The sequence below is a fragment of the Echeneis naucrates genome, chromosome 7 (assembly GCF_900963305.1).
Source record: "Echeneis naucrates chromosome 7, fEcheNa1.1, whole genome shotgun sequence".
In the NCBI taxonomy this organism is placed as follows: Eukaryota; Metazoa; Chordata; class Actinopteri; order Carangiformes; family Echeneidae; genus Echeneis; species Echeneis naucrates.
This window is the reverse complement of record NC_042517.1, coordinates 6,584,277-6,605,333: the sequence shown is the minus strand read 5'-3', so window position 1 is coordinate 6,605,333 and position 21,057 is coordinate 6,584,277. Positions and strand designations below refer to the sequence as shown.

Sequence of the window (21,057 nt, the reverse complement as noted above, 5' to 3'; positions counted from 1 at the left end):
GTCCTCTGACAATATCACACACCATACAGCAGCCTCTAAAAGTGCCAGTCCACTCAAATCTACAATGAAAAGTTTCTAAGGAGCGAAAAGACCCACAAGGAATGGGCTTCAAGTTGTGTGCAAGTGTGTTAATTTATTTTATACACACACACACAAGTTGTGTATGGCATGGCAGCCATTAGTTAAGTAAGAGTAACCCTTGGTAAAAGAAATGTATGTAAAATTACATTAGTTGCTTTGGCATCATACTCTGCCATGGTCACAAATTCCAAGAGACACCAGTGACATACTGCACATGCACATTGAAACTACTGTTCTTCTGGGGTACACTTACTGGTCAGGGGTTCATTGACAAAAAACCCTAAAAAATTTACCAAAACACCTTGGCTGTTTATCAACATAGAGAGATATTATTGTCACCACAAGGCTGGGCAGCCATTCAAAAAATAAACTCATCATACGTCTAATTGTTTAATCAGAAAAAAAAAATGAAGTAAATATGACAGGGTCATCTGGTCACAATAAAATTTTAAAGACAAGTCACTGACAGGCAATGTGTAATGCAAAGCAATCTTCATTCATTCATCTTCTACCGCTTATCTGTTTATGGTTCACAGGGGTTGCTGGAGCCAATCCCAGTTTACACTGGGCAATGAGTGGGGTCACCCTGGACAGGTCACGGTGCCAACACACAGAGACCGAGACAAACAACCACTCACACACAATTTAGAATCACCACTTAACCTAAACATGCATGTTTTTGGATGATGGGAGGAAACCCACACAAACACAGGGAGAACACGCAAACTCCACACAGATAGGCCCCTGGCCCAGGAACCGAATCCCTGACCTTCTTATCATTGGGCAACAGCGCAAACCAATATGCCACCGTACTGCCCCGCAAAGCACTTAAAAACACCAACAACAAAAAATAAAACATTTAAAGTTTAAAAATAATCATTCTTCTGAACGCTGATTCAAAATCTAAACATCTCCAGGCAAGAAGAAACAGAGTGATTTCACGGTTAGAATGTACAAGGGCACGGTTGGCTGTATTCTGTGCTTGTCTCGATGTTCTGACATTCATCAGGTCATGGAGACATAGTCAGGGTGTTTTTCCTCTTGGAGTCCCGCCGTGGGAATGGCACAAAGCTTTTCACTTCTTTGAAACATAACCCTGTGGGCAAAAGGGGAAAACTATTTGTTTTCTGCATATACGTCATGTCGACAAAAATGTAAAGAAAAGACGAGCCAGCCATGGCATATTGCATGTTGTTTCAACAGTAACAAAAGCCCTGTGACAAAATGTTTGCAGAGTTGTAAAGCATTTAACATGGTAAACACTTAAGAAGAATATGTCAATTTTGTGCATTAAAAAATGCGATAGACTATTCCACTTTTTACTGATTTTAACTCTGGTGATATCTTTAAAATGAATGATTTTTTATTCTTCTTCTCTTACGCTTCCACTCATCAAGGGATAATGTGGCATTGTCATGGCTGTCATCATAGGCCTCTGGCTCAGGAAAGTCGTCTGGGTCCCTAAGGCTGTCGAAGTATGGGTGCTCCAGAGCCAACTCTGCAGTGGGTCTCTCATCTCCATCTAAAACCAGCATCTTCTCCAGCAGATCAATACCTGCAAATGGCCAGTGGCACAAATTAGTACATTCTAAATGACCATAAAATCATTAAATGGTAGATATCAATGAATGTAAAAATACTTTGACATTAGCTATATGGCCCATTGCAGACGCTTTCTGGAAGACATGCTGTCATAAATCAGTGGATTCCCAAAGACACAAAAAGAGATTTTCTCCTGTTTTTCCTTGACACAGATCATTAGAATCTGTGAGTGGAAGAGCTAAAATGTCCATTGTGCAGGGCTAGTAATAGGGGTGTCACATTCAGGAAGAGAAAGGAGCGAAACGGACATAAAATTACTACGACAACAAACAAAAGGATTGTAATTGTGCCGAGTCTGTCTGTACAATAAAAGGAAAAGATAAACATTTGTGCCAACCTGGCAGGAGGGGCAGCTCCTGTGGCTCAACTCACCGTGTGCACTTGCTCTGGTGAACAATGTTGAGAAGTCTTTTCTGGGATATCGCGGAAGAGCCTTAACATAACTTTTGGCCTGTTTTTATGGACAAAAACAGACACGTAAGCCAATCAGAACAACTCATACAAAATGACTCCAAAAACAGCATCCAAAACTAAGCTGTTAATGACCAAACTCCATCATATCTCAGAAAGCTCATAGTTCCTTATTGACCCAGGAGTGCACTTCCCTCTCTAGATGGAGGTTTACTTGTGGTTCTCAGAGTCTCCAAGAGTAAATCGGGAGGCAGATCTTTCAGCTATCAGGCTCCTCTTCTATGGAGCCAACTTCCAGTATCGGTCGGGGGAATGGACTCTGTCACAGCTTTTGCGATCAGGCTTAATACCTTTATGACAAAGCCCATGGTTAAAAGTTTAAGGTTTAATTCCTCTTTTAGCTGTGCTGCTGTAGGCCTAGACTGCCGGGGTTTCCCAGAGGACCTCTCACTCTCTGCCTCTCTCCCCCTCATGCATGTGCATTACAACATCGCATGTTTCTAACTTGGTTTCTTCCCGTAGTCTTTTTTTTCGTCCAGCCTGTCCTCTTTCTTCCTGTCCCTGTCCTACAGGTGCTGAATCATCTCTACTCCATGTTGCTGCTGCAAGAGTTACAGAGGACACACAGCTCACCTCTGCTCATACACAAACACACAACTCACCTCTGCTCATACACTGACACACAGCTCATCTCTGCTCATACACAAACACACAGCTCACACTGCTCATACACTGACACACAGCTCATCTCTGCTCATACACAAACACACAGCTCACGCTGCTCATACACTGACACACAGCTCACCTCTGCTCATACACTGACACACAAGCAGACACACAGCTCACCTCTGCTCATACACTGACACAAACGCAGACACAACTCACCTCTGCTCATACATTGACACACACACAGACACAGCTCATGCTGCTCATACACTGACACACACGCAGACACATAGATCACCACCGCTCATACACTGCAGGCACACACACCTTTAGTTATCATTACACACTATTACTCACTTCCCATTGTAACCTCTTCTTCTCCCCTACTGCCAGTATTTACTTGTGCACATTTAGTGCTACCAGGTTTTCTCTATGTTTAAGTTTGTATTTTCCATGGCTTCTTCTGTCCTCCTGTTCTTGTTCTCTCTCCAGCCCTCTACCGAGTCTCTCTCTCCTCTCCTTCACACTTGCTCTCACTGTCTCTCACTGCTTCTCCACCGCTGCTATCATTCTTTAAAAAATCTTTACTTAACCTCACATATCTACACGTTTTGCTGTTAAAACCATAATTTTCCCTCTAGTGCCACCCTCAGGACAAAATTTAAAGTTTTGCTCTGACTACTAGTGAAGCTCAAATGTAGCAGTCTCCAAGACTGTTATTTCTATAGTATATAATGTGTTCATTAAGACTTCAGCCCTGTTATTAGCTGTCACAGCTAGTAACAGCAGGCTGGTATTCTCATCATGTGTGTATGTGTTCATCTGTCAGTGACAATCCTTTTTCTCTGTGATACTGTCACACCATGCAAATGTATAGTTGACATCAAAATAAATGCAGTAATAAAACATTGTTTGGGTCAGGAATTTAAAACTGATCATAGTCTAACTGTAGTTAGATTACATGACAACTGCATAGTCACAACATGTACGTCATATACAGTAACTTGTCCTACCTCTGGACTGTCCAGCTTCTGTATGAACTCTGTTCCAGGTACTCCAGTCACTTTCATGATCTGAGTCAACTGGTCCATGTCTGGTAGTAAAATTGTTAGAATCAAGGATGTAAAAATCTGAGATGGTCTGATGGTTTAATAAGCCTGTTTTCATAGAGAATCAGTGAAATTAAGGATTTCAGGCAGGTCCATTATACACAATAATAAAAGAAAATGAAAGCCATTTTCCATGCTATATATACCATACTATGAATTGGTAAACTGACAGATGTTGAGAAAAAACAACCTATGAATCAAAACTAAAATATACAGCAAAAACATAATGTAATACACCACTGGATGCTGTATGATGAGATAAATTGTATGTCATGTGTTGCATTGGTGTAACTGCTTTTTGTGTTGTTTTTTGCACCAGATATATAGTGCCCATGGTCAAATAAACCTGTCACTGTTGAAGAGAAGATGAAGAGGCTACAGATAAGATGAAGATGGAGATAGAGTATTAAAACCTGTAATCCTTCATATTTCCACTTCCATACATTCAAACTTTAGAATTTCACAGGCTTCAACGGTTATTGGGCAAAACAGATGAAAGGATACAGTCTTTTCCTTTGAAAAGAGTCTTTCCATTTATCATTTCTGCCATGATACAACCTACAGACCAGATGTCCACTAGAATAAACAGGAAAAAGCACATTAGTGAGAATTCAAGCAGAAAATCCACAAATAAGAGAGTTTTAAGTTTAGCTCAGTGGAGTAGAAAAGAGGAAGGTGGCATTTATATGCCAGAGCAAAGTTCCTAATCTCAACAGAAAGCAGAAAGCAGAATGTATTGTGCTGCTTTTGTTGAGAACACTTGAGTAATACACTAATATGAAAGGTATAAACTTGCCAATGTTTCTTTCTGTGCTACATCCAATCCTCTAGATGTTGTTTACAAAATTAAAAAAAACTCCTACAGAAACATAAATATTCAGTGCTAAGACTGAGTTGTCATTTATTTCTGAAACTAAACGATAATTTAGTCATAGCTGCATCAGGCCACTGTCAGACCCATCTGTGTCAACTTCCAACAGATTAAAGGGAAACAGATTTACTCTCAAACTGACACCCATGCAACTTCAAACAGGCTTCATGCACCAGCAACAGGATTATGATAAAAACTGCTGACCCATAAAGCCCACACAAAAGCCACAGTAAAAAGACAGAAATTCCCTTTTGTGGGTTTGGGATCTTTTCACATGACAAACAGTTGCAGTGAGACAACAGTGAGGATGCAGGTTAAGAATATGTTAACAGCTACGATTGTCTTGCCAGTCTGGGTGTAGTGCATCCAGTTCAGAATGACCTCAGGTGCCCGGTACCAACGGGTCACCACGTAGCCTGTCATCTCTGCATCAGTACTGCGAGCCAGGCCAAAGTCCAGGATCTGCATCAGAGACACAAAACTAATCACATGACCATTCATTTATGATATTTTCATACACTTTTAGACATTCATGTTCCTACATTGTGATTTTATGAAAGACGCTAAGGGAACAGCTATTCAGGAATCCACATGCTTTTTCCTGTTTATTAGTAATCTTTTAATCTATTTAGTATCATTGAAGCTTGGTCATGTTTCTAGTGTAATCCTTAGAGGCACAAACCTTCAGTTCACAGTCTTGGTTTACTGCCAAGTTTCCAGGCTTAAGATCCTGTAAAAGAAAACAAGCTGTGAGAAGGTTTCTTATTAACAGAAAATGATCATGTCTACGCCATGCAGCATCAAAACTGGGGCGGGGAAGAACTTAAAACCCTGTGGTTCCTGCTGCCTGACATGGCTCAGCAGTTTGTCTTAGTGCATGAGGACTGTTGGGGCTTAAAGCATGGAGCCAATGGCATGACTCAAGCATAAACTGACCTTGTGTCAGTATGGCATTTCTGCAGAGCCATTCATTCATGGTGAGTTGCTTTAGGGATTACAACAGTAATAACAGAGTAACACCCTGCACAGTTCTAATATTTTTTTTCTGCACCTTTCTGCAGAAAGGTAAACACAAAACAAGAAATTATCACATTACAACCCCAGATACTAGAAGGTGACATCAACAACTGGTACATTTGTTAAGGCAATAAAGGGCATGAAAGATATAGATTATTCTAAGAAGGCAGGTTGGATTTTTGGCTACAGGAGTCTATGTTAATGTTGTTGGTTATTAGACAACAAACCATCATGCATCTGATTAACGATCTAAATCTATTTTCCCTGTTCCACACCCACTCACTGATCTTGGCACCACTGCTGATGGGTGTGGCCTAACATATCTAGACACGCACTCTGACATTGCAGATGAGTTTACTCAACCTACCTGTTGTGGCATGGTTTTATCTGTCTCAATAGAAATGATGAAATTAAATAAACATTTTTATGTCTTCCTGAAGTACATGAAGGGGTGCACATCTGCAATCTGACTCACAGTTAAGAGCAGCGCAAAGAACAAAACACTTCTCTTTAACTCCTTTTTTTTAAAACCCTGCAGTCAGCTCCCTGCAATGACATACTGACTACGTACCCTGTGGATGATTCCAGCCTTGTGAATGTACTGCAAAGAGAAACAGAGCAGAGAGACATTTATATTGTATTCATGCTCTGAATTTATATTATGGGTTATTGCTTTGTGTATTTTTAACATAGCCACTAACCCTTTTATTAGTATGTCTGTAAGCAGTATGAAGTCAACAAAGTAAGTTCATGAAAACCTGTCACAGCGAAACAGTAAACCGAAAATGTTTTTGGATTCCACTATTATTAGTTTAACAATGCACTGTTGTGTGTTTATTTCCTTTATTTAATCAATTTACACAATATGGTTAAATAAAATGGCTTGCCATGAAGTTGAACCCCCCCCTCAACTGTACCTTTTTTGACATATATGTGTTATGTGATAACCAAATTGTGGGAAATGTTCTGACAGTTCACAAAAAATTTCAAACTTTTCTTGCTCACCCTGAGTCCACAGAGCATCTGGTAGACAAGAAACTGGACTTTGTCCTCTGAGAGATGACCTCGCACCTTCGAGAGGTCAGTAAACATGTAAGGCATCACCAGGTAACTGAGAAAAAGAGAGAGAGGTTAGAGAGGCAGAGAAGGAAGACAGTGAGAGAAAAACATGGTGCAATTGATCAAAATTATAAGTAAGCCCAAAAAGAAACTTGTGTGACAGTAAGGGATTATTTTACACAATCTGTTGATGCTATGATCTCAGTCTTTTCATACTTTCAGTAGGGAGATTAGGGTGCTTGTTCATGTTTATGTAACCTTCAATACATAATGGTCCTCTTACTGTTTCATCCTAATGTGCTGTTGCCTGAGTTTAATGTATTCATCTAAGAAGAATGCTAACTTTGTCTGAAAAATAATCATTCAATTCAATAAAAAAAAATATAACAACATAATTTTCCATATTACAACTTCTTGGTGTGTCAGAAGGCATATAGAAAAATTAACCAATGGACCTGAGGTTTCTGTTTGTTGAAAACAGAGTTTAGATCAATGAAGTGAGAATGTGATGCAGAATGATAATACATGTTTGAGCGGTCCTGACTGAAAACCTCATGGACAATCCTGTCTGCTAACTGGCAACAGTATTAGTAACCACCAAGTTTCATGATGGATTTTTTTTCCATTTTGGTCTCTGTATTTAGTGATTCACCTGTGTACAGTTGGACAATCTTAAGAAGCTTTTCTCTTGGAGGCCTTCATAATATGACCAAAAGCATAAGGTAGAGCTGGAAAAGAATTAGCATCAATATATGTCGCGCTAGAAAATGTATCAATAACAGTGATGCGGGTTTTCAACAGAATTCAATATTTTGATTTTCAGTACATATATACATGGGTGTAACTGACTACGGTTCATTACAGGGCACTGCTGTCAGTTCATTGTATTCAAGCCAGGCAAAAAGAGCAGAACACAACGGGATATATCTGTGTGTCATGGCGTCCCCACAGGCACACAGCTGGTGCTCAGCAGCAGTAGGATCAGCTCCAATGTGATAAGTTCAAGCTGCTAAATGTGAACCTCTGTCAGGAACACGAAAACTTCACAAGCTTTTGGAAGTCATAATAAAGCAGACGCAATAGTTGAGAAGAGAGCAGAGACTAATTCAGTAGTGTAGATGAGGTTTGGCTATCAAAGCTCAGGTGAATGTCAGGTTTCAGTTTGCTGCTAAATGTGCCAGAGAGGAGCCGACTAACAGCAGGAACACATCAAATCTGTCCACCATCTGAAGTAGTTCATCTTCAGAGAATAGTCTTGAGAGCCTGAAGATGGGGCACCATAGAAGTTTGAACCAGCCAGTAAAACGGTAACATCACGTTTCTTGTTTGTATATGAAGCCTGAATACAAATAAAAGGCGAGCACTGATTTACTTGTACTGTTTATATATCTAAAATATTATATAGGTTTATAGGGAAAGGTTTTATAGACTTGGCAAACTCATTTTTTAGAAGTTTGTCGGTACAGCCATCCATTTGTAGCAGTTCTTAGCAGTTTTTCTGTGATTTTTATACTGTTCACATCAGTCATATTGAATTTTGGCCACACTGTCCAGCTGTAGTATACGGATAACCACGGAGCAGTTATTCACAGTTTCCTGTTGTCCCTGCTCAGCATTTAAGCAGAAGATATACAGAGGGAATTGTTCTCCTACAGCTTTTGTTTTCTTCTTACCACCAGCTACCAGGCTCGTGGTTTATGGGGTTGCTTTGATTGCTTTTCCATACATCCTTGGCCTGATTTACATAATCTCCTGGGACTACAGGTTGAACAGTGGGCCACAAGAACACTTTACTTCTTTTAAGCGAATTACAAGGAAGTAACAGGTCCTAGTCATTTTGTTCAGTTTCAGAGTTATTTCAGACCATAGATTACTTCCAGTGATCAAATCCAACAAGAAAACAATCACTGTTCCTAAAAAGGTTCTGCAGTCCAAAAACCTCTAAGCATTGCTCCAGATGAAACTGCTCATCAGAGAGGTGATGTCTGCCTCTGTCAGAGGGCTTTGCTTAATACTCACAAGTCTTGGAAGTCATTGAGACTTGAGGCAGGTGTAAACACATCAAGAAGTCCGATCACCTAGTTAGATAAGGGAAGAGATGCGATGCTTTGGTAAGACCAAAAATATGTGCATAGTGTGTTAAAGCACACAGAAAATGAGTTTGCTTTAAAATACTCACATTTTCATGCTTCATGTGTTTTAGCAGCCGAAGCTCTCTGTAGGCTCTCTTAGCAAAGATCTCTGACTGGAAGGGCCTGTGGAGCTTCTTAATGGCCACTTTCTCCGTAGTCTTCTCATTTATTGCTGAGCTGTGGTGAATAATGGAATAACAAATCACATGCTTTGCAGTCTAAACGTTGTCTAGTTTCAGAATCATTCAACTCCTTTGAAGTGAGAGCATTGCAGAAATGACACAGGCCAGACTATTTTAAGGCTTCACTCTGGTTAAGAAGCATTGCATACCAATCAAATTACAGCAAAGATATAGGTGCAGTGTGTGGGACTCATTCTGTCACTGAGTGGTGGTCTATAGTTTATTGAGATTTAAATGCTTGGCAGCTCACAACATGCATGCTTGCAGTGATCTGCAGGGCCCTGAATCGTAGGAGGAAAGGCTTGTTAGGCTATTGGAAGCCGCATCCACCAACACACATTACCCAACTGCCTGTGAGCAACATTGTGAACCACGCTGATGCAGCAATGCAAGATATTACAGTAACATTCATACGTGCAACAGCTGATGCATGGCAGATATAGATCTAATAATTTAGATCTATGTATTTAATATAGGAGCAATTAAACACGGATTTGCATTTCCTCACATCACAGATAATAAATGCTTAATCAAAGATGTTGCTTTTCATAGGAAAGGTGTTGAACACGTCAACTACAACACTTGGAACCATAATCAGCAGGCCAACATCTACAGCTAGGACAGCAGGATAAGACCAGATAGATAGAATTCACAGCTTTTCAACCTCTGGACAACATTTCACCATCATGCTTCAGTGGTCAGTGCACACAGCTACAAACAAACCATATAACATATATTTCTAAAGAAAACTTTTCACGAATGTTCAGCATCCTCACAGTGAGACTGCAACAATGAACCCAGAATTGAGGTGTTACAGTAGCTCCAGAGAGCCTTTCCATTATGGCACGCTGATACTTAAATACACAGTAAATATATATGTAATGCTATGTATGCACATATTTAGATACAATCCTATCTATAGAAACATGATTCAATCCGACGGATATCTTCTTCTGTGGCTTCCAGGATTTGTCATTGTGCCTTGTTTGGATATGGACAGATGAAGGTTGACATACGGTCTTCCTGTAACAGCACGATGTGTTGTGTAATAAAATAATATCAGGTGTGCAGCACAGTGTGATGAGTGTTGGCGTTGTGTTGCTGCACAGGATGTGACCCCGGGCCCACCGCTGAGCTCAGACCGGGCAGCACTACACACTCCGGTCCGGTCCGAACTATACACAAACACACACTCACCACACCGAGCCGTACGCCCCGGTTCCTATCTGTTTGAGCCGGCTGTACTTCTCCGGGACTTCCCACACCGTGCTGTTGATTTCCTCCCGTGAGAAATGTGGCCGGGCCTCCATGATGAAGAGGAGACGGGCGACGGCAGCAAAACTTCTCCCTCCTCCTCACTTCTTCACGCGGCGAAACGAAAACACTGCTCAATCGCAAAGGCACGCACCGCAGCTCGTTTCCGTCGCGGGATTTCAAAATAAAGCCCGCCAGTCACGAGCTGTGACTAATTTAAATAAAATTAAAATTAAAATCGCAAAGCTGTACTTTTCCAGTGTAGTTGGCAGTCGTGATCTGTATTTAGCTCCTTGTCTGTTTCTGCCACCGATTTGAGCAACAGAAATAGAAATGAAAAACAGTTACATCCGTTCAGTTATTGACTATTGTGATACTTTAATTTTGAAATTCTCTTGTTTCATCTTTTTTTTTTAATGATACTCTCACTATTAATAATTAGTTTATTTTAATTTCCATAACCAGAGCGACTATGTTTAAGCTCCTTGGAAACACTTTATTTTGAAGGACGGAAGTGACCACGGCTCCGGCGTCGTCCTTTGGGTGCCTTTACACGTCGCCACAGTAACACTGTTGGTAATCCACAGTAAATTTAACACAGTAAATAAAATGTCAAGCTGCCTGGTGGAGCCTCATGTGGGCCTAAAGGAAAGAAAAATCACTGTGAAAAGTCTAATCTAAGGAAGCAATGATGCACAGAATATGAAATGCCTTGTTTGAAAAATCAGACAGCCTGCATGCTCAAACATGTCAGTATGACTGGATTTGCTTCCACCTACACATAGTAGGTGTTACTTGTAATTATTGCACATTTGCAGACATTCATGAATCATGACAGCTCAGTACAGGAGATTTTCCCTCACAAGGATGAAAGAAAAGCAAGCTTGGTCATTTAGTAATTGAACACAAAATGGCTATATGTTTCATAAATGACCCATAACAAGCCATTTATTATTATTTTTCTTCTTCTTTAATCTCTTAGATAATTGTGTTGCGTTCAGCGCCAGAGAATATTATTTCACCTTTTGTTATTGCTGATTACGACTTTTTGTGTGAAAGCACAGGCTTCACTTCAAGCCTGAAAAGTCAGAAAAGCTACTCTGACATCTGCAGTATGCCATCATAACCCAGAGCTGCTCCCACGACAGTTGGTAACAGCCCTGTCATGATGCTGGTAGTTCTCTGCGACCAGAGCCACACTAACATGACCCTCTTGTCACTGAATTTCTCTCGAGCTGTAGAAAAACCTGTTTGGTAGTCTGGAGTCTGCATGTTTAGCCATTTGCATCTATTTTAAATCTTACATTGCTTATGCAGTTTATGTTTATTGTACCACAAATTATAGAGTAGATTGGGTTGCATGGGTTGATGTTGTTTGTTTCAGGGTTATATAGCAACTTGACAAAGTAATAATAGCAAATTTATGGAAAAATTTAAAAATTAAGCAAAAACTCATAATGGAGGGAATATAATGTGTAACAAATCCAATTATCATGTTAGTATTTAAAAAAGGCTTTACAAATTCTTACAGCTGGGGTTATTGAGCTGCAGTTAGAGGTAATGCAGCTCCCCTATTTTGGTGGCAGCATCAAAGAAGTAGATGAGAAAAAAGGAATGAAGGTTCTGTTTCTAAGCAAGCAATGAATTAGATGTTTACTACAAAATGACTATAATACATCTGTGATAGCTGAAGGGCTAGTGGATCAATACCAGTGACTTGCTTGGCCAGCTATTGAACTTGCTGGTTTTCCCAAATCACTTTCCATTTCGGATCTTTTGTTTTGAAGGAAAAACATTCCAACCATCGACTGCAGTTTCAAGGCGTCATTTTGCATAATTTAGCTTGAGTTGACCTGGTGTGATCTCCTGCAAGAAGTGTTATTGTTCCCAAACTTCAGCTGGTCATAAAAGAAGCTATCTCAGTACTGCTCGGGGTCCACATGTTTTTGGTCAGTCACATCAGAGTACATGAATACCGACTTGACATGAGTGGAAAGTGACTGCTGGTTTGTGGCATTTCCCAGGCCAGTGTTGATACTCCTGAGTAAACATTATGCTCTCTTGTTTAATTTATGAATGTCGTTAGAAACTCCACACAATGTTGTAGATCTCGACCAATGATATGTGATATCATGACAAACCTGTCATCTTCACCTTGTGGGAATTCCAATGTGCATGTTCACACAGGATGAAAAACAGATCATTTCTCTTCCATCTTGTAACATCAGTCTACCACAAACTTCTGCAAGTGACAAACTTCTTGCTGAAATGCAATTTGCTCTCAGGATTTGTGACATCTCAGAAAAGAGACGTTTAAAGAGCAGAGAGAAATGGAGATGGAGAGAGCACAAAGAGTTGATCTAGAGAAGTTTCAGAAGAAGAGGAGAAATAAAGAAGGTGTAATCTCCTCTTTCCTTCCCCTTCTATTGTTTTGCAATAAATGTCATGAACCTGTTTACTGAAGCTGTGTTGCACTGGCAATGTATTTTAGATTATTGGGATCACATCGGGAATGAAGACGTTGAAAACATTTTTTAGTAAAAGATGAAAGATCATCTTTGCAGGGTATTGAAAGATCAGATAAAAGAGACTGGAGGTCAGAGGGCGTCTGTTACTACAGTGTCTCTTATGCTTAGCAGTGTATACTACATACTTAGCACAGGCCACACAGGCATTGACTACTGTTAAAATTTAACTCAAGCAACTGCTTTCCTTTTGAAAAAAAAAAAAGAAAAAAAAAAGATCATCTAATCAGTTCACTTTGGGGCTTTTTAAAGGTCCTAAAAGTGACCACAACCACCACTAGATGTCGCACTAGGTCATCAGTATATCAGAAACGCCCCCTGAAAAAAACTAGATCTGACACACCTCAAGCCCCTGCACAACAAAATTCAAAATACGGGTGACTGTAAATCAACTAATGTTGTCATACTACTGCAGCTGTCATAATTGAAAAAATAAATAAATAAAAATTAAAAAATATGTAGCATCAGATTATTCACATACAGGGAAGAAAAGTTACATTTTTGTTTTGTATTGCTTTGGTTTAAAATCTTGTTTGGAGAACCTCTAACATTTCCACATCACACCACAAACATACAGAAACAACACAAAAGCATCAATAATCATTACAAACACCTCAAAACTTATTTGAACTTTGAACTTTGCAGTCATGTGCATCTTAACATAACAGCTATTCTGCAAGAAGAAATACTGATATGTGCAAGAGCTGAATACATTGTGCTGATAAATGAATGCAACGTTTGATCCATGCTATGGCAGAACACCAAGCCTTAGCAGCATATCACCCCCACCCTCAAACACCTGCACCAGTTTGGGGTTAAGTTCTGCATCATCAACAATCTCTTGAGAGTCCATGGAGGAGGTATCAAACCGTCTCCATGAACATACCCCATCGAAGAATCTGCGGTGGTCAGACTTGGCAGACTTGTGTGTCCTCTCCATCCCCCCTCACCAATGAAACTCCGGGGACAGAGCCTTCAGTGTGGCTGCCCCTACCCTCTGAAAATCTCTCCCAATAGAGATTCACCAAGCGCCTACTCTGGACTCTTTTAAGTCTGCACTGAAGAGATACTTGTTCTCACAGGCTTTTAGCAGCTAGTATGTTTATCTGTTTGTTTTAATATAAGGCATCCTTGGGTTTCTTGAAAGAGACCCCCCCCCCAACACACACACACAGACACACACACATATATACATTTATATATTTGGAGTATGGCATAAAGTTGGAGCTCCAAAAGGAAATTGTTGAAGAAAAGGGAACAGACCTCTTCGCTTTACTTTATCATTTACCTGAGCCTGGGAGCTTTAGGTATATTCTGGCATCTGCATTGTAATCAATGCTCTGTCAGTCAGGGTGATGAACATTTGATTTATTGGATTCACAGTTCAATGAGTGTCCATGTTTTACATTGTCTGATTTAATTACTTCATCAGAATTACAATCACATCTTCTGGCTACTGTATCCAGAATTAAGGAATCAAATTTGACAGACATCTGTTGTATGTTTGCTGTTGCCAGTATCGATCATAAATCCATTTGCTCTTCTCTGTTCATTTGCATTTTGTCAATTTTTTGAGGTCACTTCCAGAAATAGTTCCCATCAGCTGATCAGAAAGGGCCTCCATCCCTTTGTCTGGGTAAATGTCAGCACATCTCCAAATTTCAGAAATATGGAGTCTTTGAGAAACCAAACACAAACGAACTGGCTCAAGCTCTAGTGAACAAACTACATCAACTTAATTTATTACGCAGAAAGATTGGATTTTACAATAAAGGAGCTGTTTCAAGGTAATTTCCATAGAGTCACAATAATTCAGACTAATAAAATTATTTTTGTGCCATTTGGCATGACTGAATCCAAAATGGATTGAGTATGATGATGATATGCTCATGCATATGTAACACCACCTGCAGTGATTTAAATAAACACATTATACTCAAAAAGGTTGCAAACAGCAGCTACAGTCATCTCGGTATATGTGGGCTTAGTTTTTGCTCAAGAAATGAAATGATGATTCAATCTCCTGAAGCTGCTCTGTGTTCTCTTAAAGCTTGCTGAGTCCCCCATGTATGCTTTCAGCTGCGATGCTCTTTTGGATTGGTACTTTTACAAGATGGGGCAGATTGGTGGCATCAGCTGCTCCTGATCCCATCACACACATCTCCCAGTCCAGCTCAAACTCTGTTCGGCCACGCCAGTGAACGCAGTAAATGTGGAAAACGGGGAAAGTCTAGACGAGGCTGCAAGTTCAGTGTTGCAACACGTTTTCTGGAAAAGACTGAACATGGGCCACAAGATGGTGGTAACGTCTAGCAGTGATCCTCAGGATGTGCTGAGTGGAAACTAATCAAATTAACGACCGCTGCAGCTTTGTGTATTACCCACTGGGTACACTGTCTAAGTCTACTTGCTTGGTACCTGCTTAGAAAATAAAATGGGTGAGCATTCTTGCTTGGTAATTGAGTGTTTCGAAGCACAAGTCATATTGTGGCAGTAAAAAATAAAAAATAAAAAATCTTTTTCATTTAATTTTCTTTTCGTGACTCAAATGGGTGGGATGATAATTTTTTCCTGAAGCTGTGGCCATCACTGCTGATGTCACTACCAAGTTTTTTTATTCATGACAATGTAGACATGTCAAACCATCACATGTCATAACTTTGCTTTAATGACTGTAAAAAGGAACAAAGCAACGGGATGAGACGGTAGCAGAGCGAACATTTATTTATATGAGCATGTCAGAGGGAATTATTTTAAAAAATAAAAGCCCCCGGGTTGTACATTGCATCAGCATCCTGCTTGGATTGGTGGATGATAAAATAAAATGGTATGTCCTCTATTCTCGTTTTCGATGGAGACGCAGTGGCACGACTGGTGGCATTTACATGACTCACAACAAAGTATGACATACAAACACACACGCACACACATATACATACATACATATATATATATATATATATATATATATATATATATATCATTGCAAACACAAGTGCACATCTGTCTCTCCCACCATCATTTGTGCTTCAACACATCTGCCAAAATCCTCTCAAGCAAAATCTGACTTGACATTTTCCAACACTGAATCAGCAGAGAAAGTAGCCTTGCACAGAGATGGATGCTGCTGGAGAGGCATTGAAAGTGAAAGGGGGAGAAAGTGGGTGGGGTGTAGTCTGTTTCACAAAAGGCCACGGCAAGAGGAAGACATCTATTTAGCCCCTTTACCACCAGAGCACATGATGGTGTTAACCTAATAAGTCTTTGCACTGTAATTAAAGGTTCTCCACCAAATGATGCCCACTGTCATTCTGTACCAGTGGAGAATTAATTATTAGTATCAATCAATGATGTTATCTGCGAGTGTTACTTGGTTAAGAAGGGGGACAGGCAAGACAGTGGCATTTAGCTGTGATTAATGAAGTGACCTTCACTACTGCTTTGGCTGGGATCTAGAAAAATCTATTCCATTGAAAGTGACCTCCGGAGGGGGGACGGCCATACACTCGCCACATCCAAATGCAACAAAACACACACATGCACGCTCATGACCTTCACCACGGGGGGCTGGGCAGCAGTGCAAATGCATAAAAGTCAGAGGAAGTCACAGCTCAGCCTGCTCTCAGTCTTCGTTCTCATAGTCAGCTGTTTGTAACGTATGACCGATGACTGATTGCACCGCACACTGACATGCCGATGAGATGGTGGCAGTAGTCGTGACGATAATGATATTAATGACTTCCCAAAGAGTTCTCCAAAGAAACGTGTCGTGGGCATGGCATTAACATTTTTATATTGGTGCCATTCCCAGTAGAACATGACAAGCCGAGCATGCAGGCTATAGTCATTCTTCACAGTGGCAAACAGGAGTGAGCATCCATGTTTTCCACATGTAAGGTGAACCTGGAACGTATCTGCATGAGAACATACACAGTGTAGCACGAGTGTAATCACTTTTACCTTACACCTTACATATTTAATATTTCTATACTAGACAACTGACATTTAAACTTGTGGCAGTGTGTGCAAGACATTTTTGAGAACGCAACTCTAACATCTATCTGTGCATGTTCATCCATCCATCCATCTTCTACTGCTTTTCCGTCTCTGGGTCGCAGGGTGCTGATGCAATCCCAGCCAACGTTCTGAGCGAGGGCCGGGGTAGGCCACAAAGAAAAACAGAGACAAACATTCAGACCTAAGAGCAATTTAGAGTCACCAGTTAAACTAAACATGCATGTCTTTGGACGATGGGAGGAAATCTGTGCATGTTGATTCTCTAAATGCACGTATAGAAACTTGGATCTGACGGTACATGAGGTGTTGAGTTGACCTATACTGTGGCTGCAAAACCCCTTTAATAATGTCCTTGAACATTTCCACCCATTTCATAATTTCAGTTTCCACATTTTGCAGGTGTACACTGAGATTAATCAGAGCTTTTAAACCCCCCCCCCGCCAAAAAAAAAAAAAACGGTTGCCTTCAATACAGATCAAGTTTTAATTATCTGTCACTCTTAACAACACTTTAAAATACAGTGGCAAGAAAAATTGCAGTCATAAATGTAAACTACTACATCGTCCGTAAAATAACCTGTGCTGCTGAAGAACCGAAGCCAACCCTGGGAGTTTGTAACTTGTCGAGCATTCTTTGGCAACAATAAACAGAAACAAGCTGTACGTGTGACTGCTGATTACACCTGCACAATGTTCAGGTCTGGATCGTTCCCCCTGCAGAGCTGCTTCAGCTCAGATGTATTCTCAGGACGTCTGGTGTGAGCAGTTCAGTTCAGATCACTCCACACAGTCTCTCCTGGGTTTTGAAAGGTCTTTCATTGTCTGAAGTCATTCTGAGCTAGATTTATTTTCTCTTTTAGATCCATTGGCCTACAGCATCACCTACAGCCAATTTCCAGACTCCCAGTTTTTATTATTTATTTCTGTCTTCACTGTTTATATGGATGACGTGAAGGCTGTAGGTAGCAGGAAGACTTTGCTGTGCAGACAGCTGTCACTGAACATCAGTGGTCATATGATCTGATGACTAGGACTCCTATCATGGACAGTATCATGGACATCCCTTTCATAGGACCACCTGGCTCTCTTTTCGTCCAACCCATCATCAGGTCAGCACAGCTCATGTCCTACTGACAATTAACGGGGAAATACATTAGTTAAAACAACTCTCCAAGCGTTGCAGATGTTACATTTGTTTTGTTTTGTTTTTTTTAAACACAGATTAACATTTGGTAACAGATGGGTAATACATGCACTTGCAAATGAACAACAGCTGCAATCACAAACACACCACAGTGCAAATCCAAACTGCGAATCCAATCTTGGAGAGCCTTCCAAGATGATGACAGCTTCTCATAGAGCGCAGGAAGTCCCTGCAGCGCAACTTTACTGAGCCTCAAAGGCACGCATGTGACTGTGCCATGTTTCCTCCCATCCACTCAGTAATGATGCTTGCTGGCCAGCACACGACAACCCTCAGCTTCACTGCCGTTTTTTTGCTGGGTGCCACTGTAGCAAAGCTGGGCAGATTTAACGCTATACATGGAGGGTGATTGCTGCATTTCTGGAGTGTATGGTAATAATGGACCGTTGAAGGCTGTTAGTGGGGTGACCCTCAGTGTAATAGCCCAACACAGGCCTTATAAAGTATTCAGCACATTGACTTTTCCTTGTGGAGTGCGAGACTGAGGAAAAAAAAGGAGATAATAATTAGCATTAGGCTGGCTAGTCTGTTCATTTGTGAGAATGATGACCCCAATTATGTGAGAGGTTACAAAGCCATGTGAGAGAGATTATACTGTGACAGTTTTTTAATGCCTAAAAAATGTGGCTCCGTCTGTATATTCAACATGACCTAAACTGTTGTTTTATTGCAGAAACTGTCAATTTGGTGTGATTGGGCTACTCTACAGAGAAAAGTGCAGCTAAAGCAGACCAATAAAATTTTACAATCAATCCTAAATTGCCCCGGTAACCAATGAGGTGAAGCAAACGTGAAGTATTAGACTGTCTTCAGCACTTAGCTCTCATCAGGGAAAACAGCTGCAGAGCTTTGGGCAAACTGTAATCTGGATATAATCTGCAGGGTTCAACAGCTTTCCAGAGAGGCGTAATGAAGGAGAAGCATGGGCTGCAGATTTGGTAAGGGAGCTCTCCTGTGTTGCAAAGTTATAGATACAAACGGATAGCAATCTTTCACAGACTTCAATAAATAAGGTAAGCAGAATGAAAACAAATCGGGCCTCGCTCAGGCAGCAGGCATGTAAGGATACGTGTAATTTAGCTAAATCCAGCAATACAGTGTATTTCACTCTCGTTTTACAGGATGACTCAGGTGTATTGCAACTTGGGTGTTATTTTCATCCAAAATCATTTTAGAAAATATGTTTGACAATAAAGTCACCACCACCATCAAACACTTTGATTATGCTACCTTGATAAAAATGCTCTCAGCAAAGTGACTGCTGAGACCTAGGAAAGGATATCATTGCTATGAAGTCGTAAGCCTTCATCAAATCAGGGCTGTTTATAAAAGTCTTCAAATTAAAAAGCACAATTAAGCTCGAGATTGCCTTTCCTGAGCAACGTGTGCTAGTAACATTTTCTGTTGCATATTTTGTCTTATTTTCAGCCAGTCAGGCTGTTTTTTTATTATTATTATTACAGGAGAGCCCAGTGGGGACAGAGTAGGATGATATCTGTATGGTGTATGCTGTCAACAGTCTTGTCTTTGGGTGTTATTCTCTTGTTTCCATAACTTTGATTTTCGACAGGAAGAAAATGCAGGACAGAAAGACAGCAGAACAGATAGGTCAGCAAATAAGCATTATTCAGAAGTCATGTGAAATCCCATTGTAGGAAGATCAACTTTGCAACCAGCTGAGAAACACAGCAAGTGTGTGTGTATGTGTGTGCACGTGTACTTTTAAGCCTGCATGCTCTTGCTACATGCCCTTGTGTGGCATCCTATGTCTTGTACACATTACTCTGCCTTGTGGTTAGATGAGTGCATGGGTCAGTGTTTTCACTTCAGCTGATGATACCAGACATTTTATCTTATTTTTTCTATTTCAACATTCTCTGACATCACAAATGTCTGAAATAGCACAAAAAAAAGCTTTTCGACCAATTTGACCACGGGAAACATAAAATCTGTTTTCTGAAAAAAAAAAAAAAAAAATAAATAAATAAATAAAAAGTTGGGGGAGCTCACAGAAATTAAATCTTCAATTTAACTCATTGAACTGTACAAAACATATTGAATCAGTATCTCAATTTTTCCAGCAAACTGAAATTGGACTTTTTGTAATACAAGTATCAGCTCCTCCTCAAACCATATATAGATATGACAGATCCAAACTGTTAGATTTCACATTTACTCAAATCCCAGCTCACTCTGTGTGAGGGTGGGGTTCACCCTGGACAGGTGACTAGTCCATCACAGGGCCAACACACAGAGACAGACAGAGAGGCCCCAGGCGCCTTGCTGCCCTATATGGAAATATATGGAAATATAGAATGTAGTCTATGGCATGCTTTTATACACGTATACATATATATGTTAAATAACTTTAACAAAATGTGAGGCGAGAGCTGGACACCTTTTAAATATGTTTAGGAAATGAGCAACCACATCTGTCCATGTGGTGTTGGCCCAGTCAAAAGCTCAGGTGAAAAGAAAACCATCCTTTCCACTACCAACACTAAACCTTGAATTGCTTGCGAAATTTGAATATGGAATTGTAGTTGTTTCATTTAAGAGGAGGTATATTGTTATTCCTTTTCTATTCAGTCACGCAGTCAACATCTTTAAGGGTTATTGTAGGAAAGCTATTGTGAAGGCAGGCTGAGGAACGAAAAGTCACAAGATCGTAGATTGATGATATGCATAACTGAACAAGACAAAATGAGGCTGGACATTTTGTTGTGTTTCCCATGTCTTTGGCCTGCTTTTGCATGACCATAGAGCCCACTGTATTTGCTGATTGGGTTTGCAAACAAAGTGCAGAGGCATTTTCTTTCCTAAGTTAAGAGAACTCAAGAGAAACCGATTTGGTTTTTCTACTCTAAACAATTCCTTTCAGTCATCTCAGTAAGGGCTGTCATAATTACGTTAGAGTCGTCACAGCC

The 21,057-nt window shown here is 40.3% G+C and overlaps 1 protein-coding gene across 2 annotated transcripts; it reads right to left on the bottom strand.

Moving 5' to 3' along the window:
* Positions 1-692: 692 nt before the first annotated feature.
* Positions 693-10,526, bottom strand: mapk13 (mitogen-activated protein kinase 13). 2 transcript variants are annotated; one of them, XM_029505504.1, is made up of 12 exons: positions 10,328-10,526; positions 8,996-9,125; positions 8,836-8,894; positions 6,763-6,868; positions 6,329-6,358; positions 5,423-5,470; positions 5,088-5,202; positions 4,374-4,445; positions 3,774-3,853; positions 2,056-2,134; positions 1,463-1,636; positions 693-1,177 (listed from the first exon to the last, which is right to left on the bottom strand). In XM_029505504.1, the coding sequence occupies exons 1-12, from the start codon at positions 10,438-10,440 to the stop codon at positions 1,092-1,094; spliced, it is 1,092 nt and encodes a 363-aa protein (XP_029361364.1). In that variant the 5' UTR covers positions 10,441-10,526; the 3' UTR covers positions 693-1,091. The 2 variants fall into 2 exon arrangements, with proteins under 2 accessions (XP_029361364.1, XP_029361365.1); XM_029505505.1 differs by lacking the exon at positions 6,329-6,358.
* Positions 10,527-21,057: the final 10,531 nt, after the last annotated feature.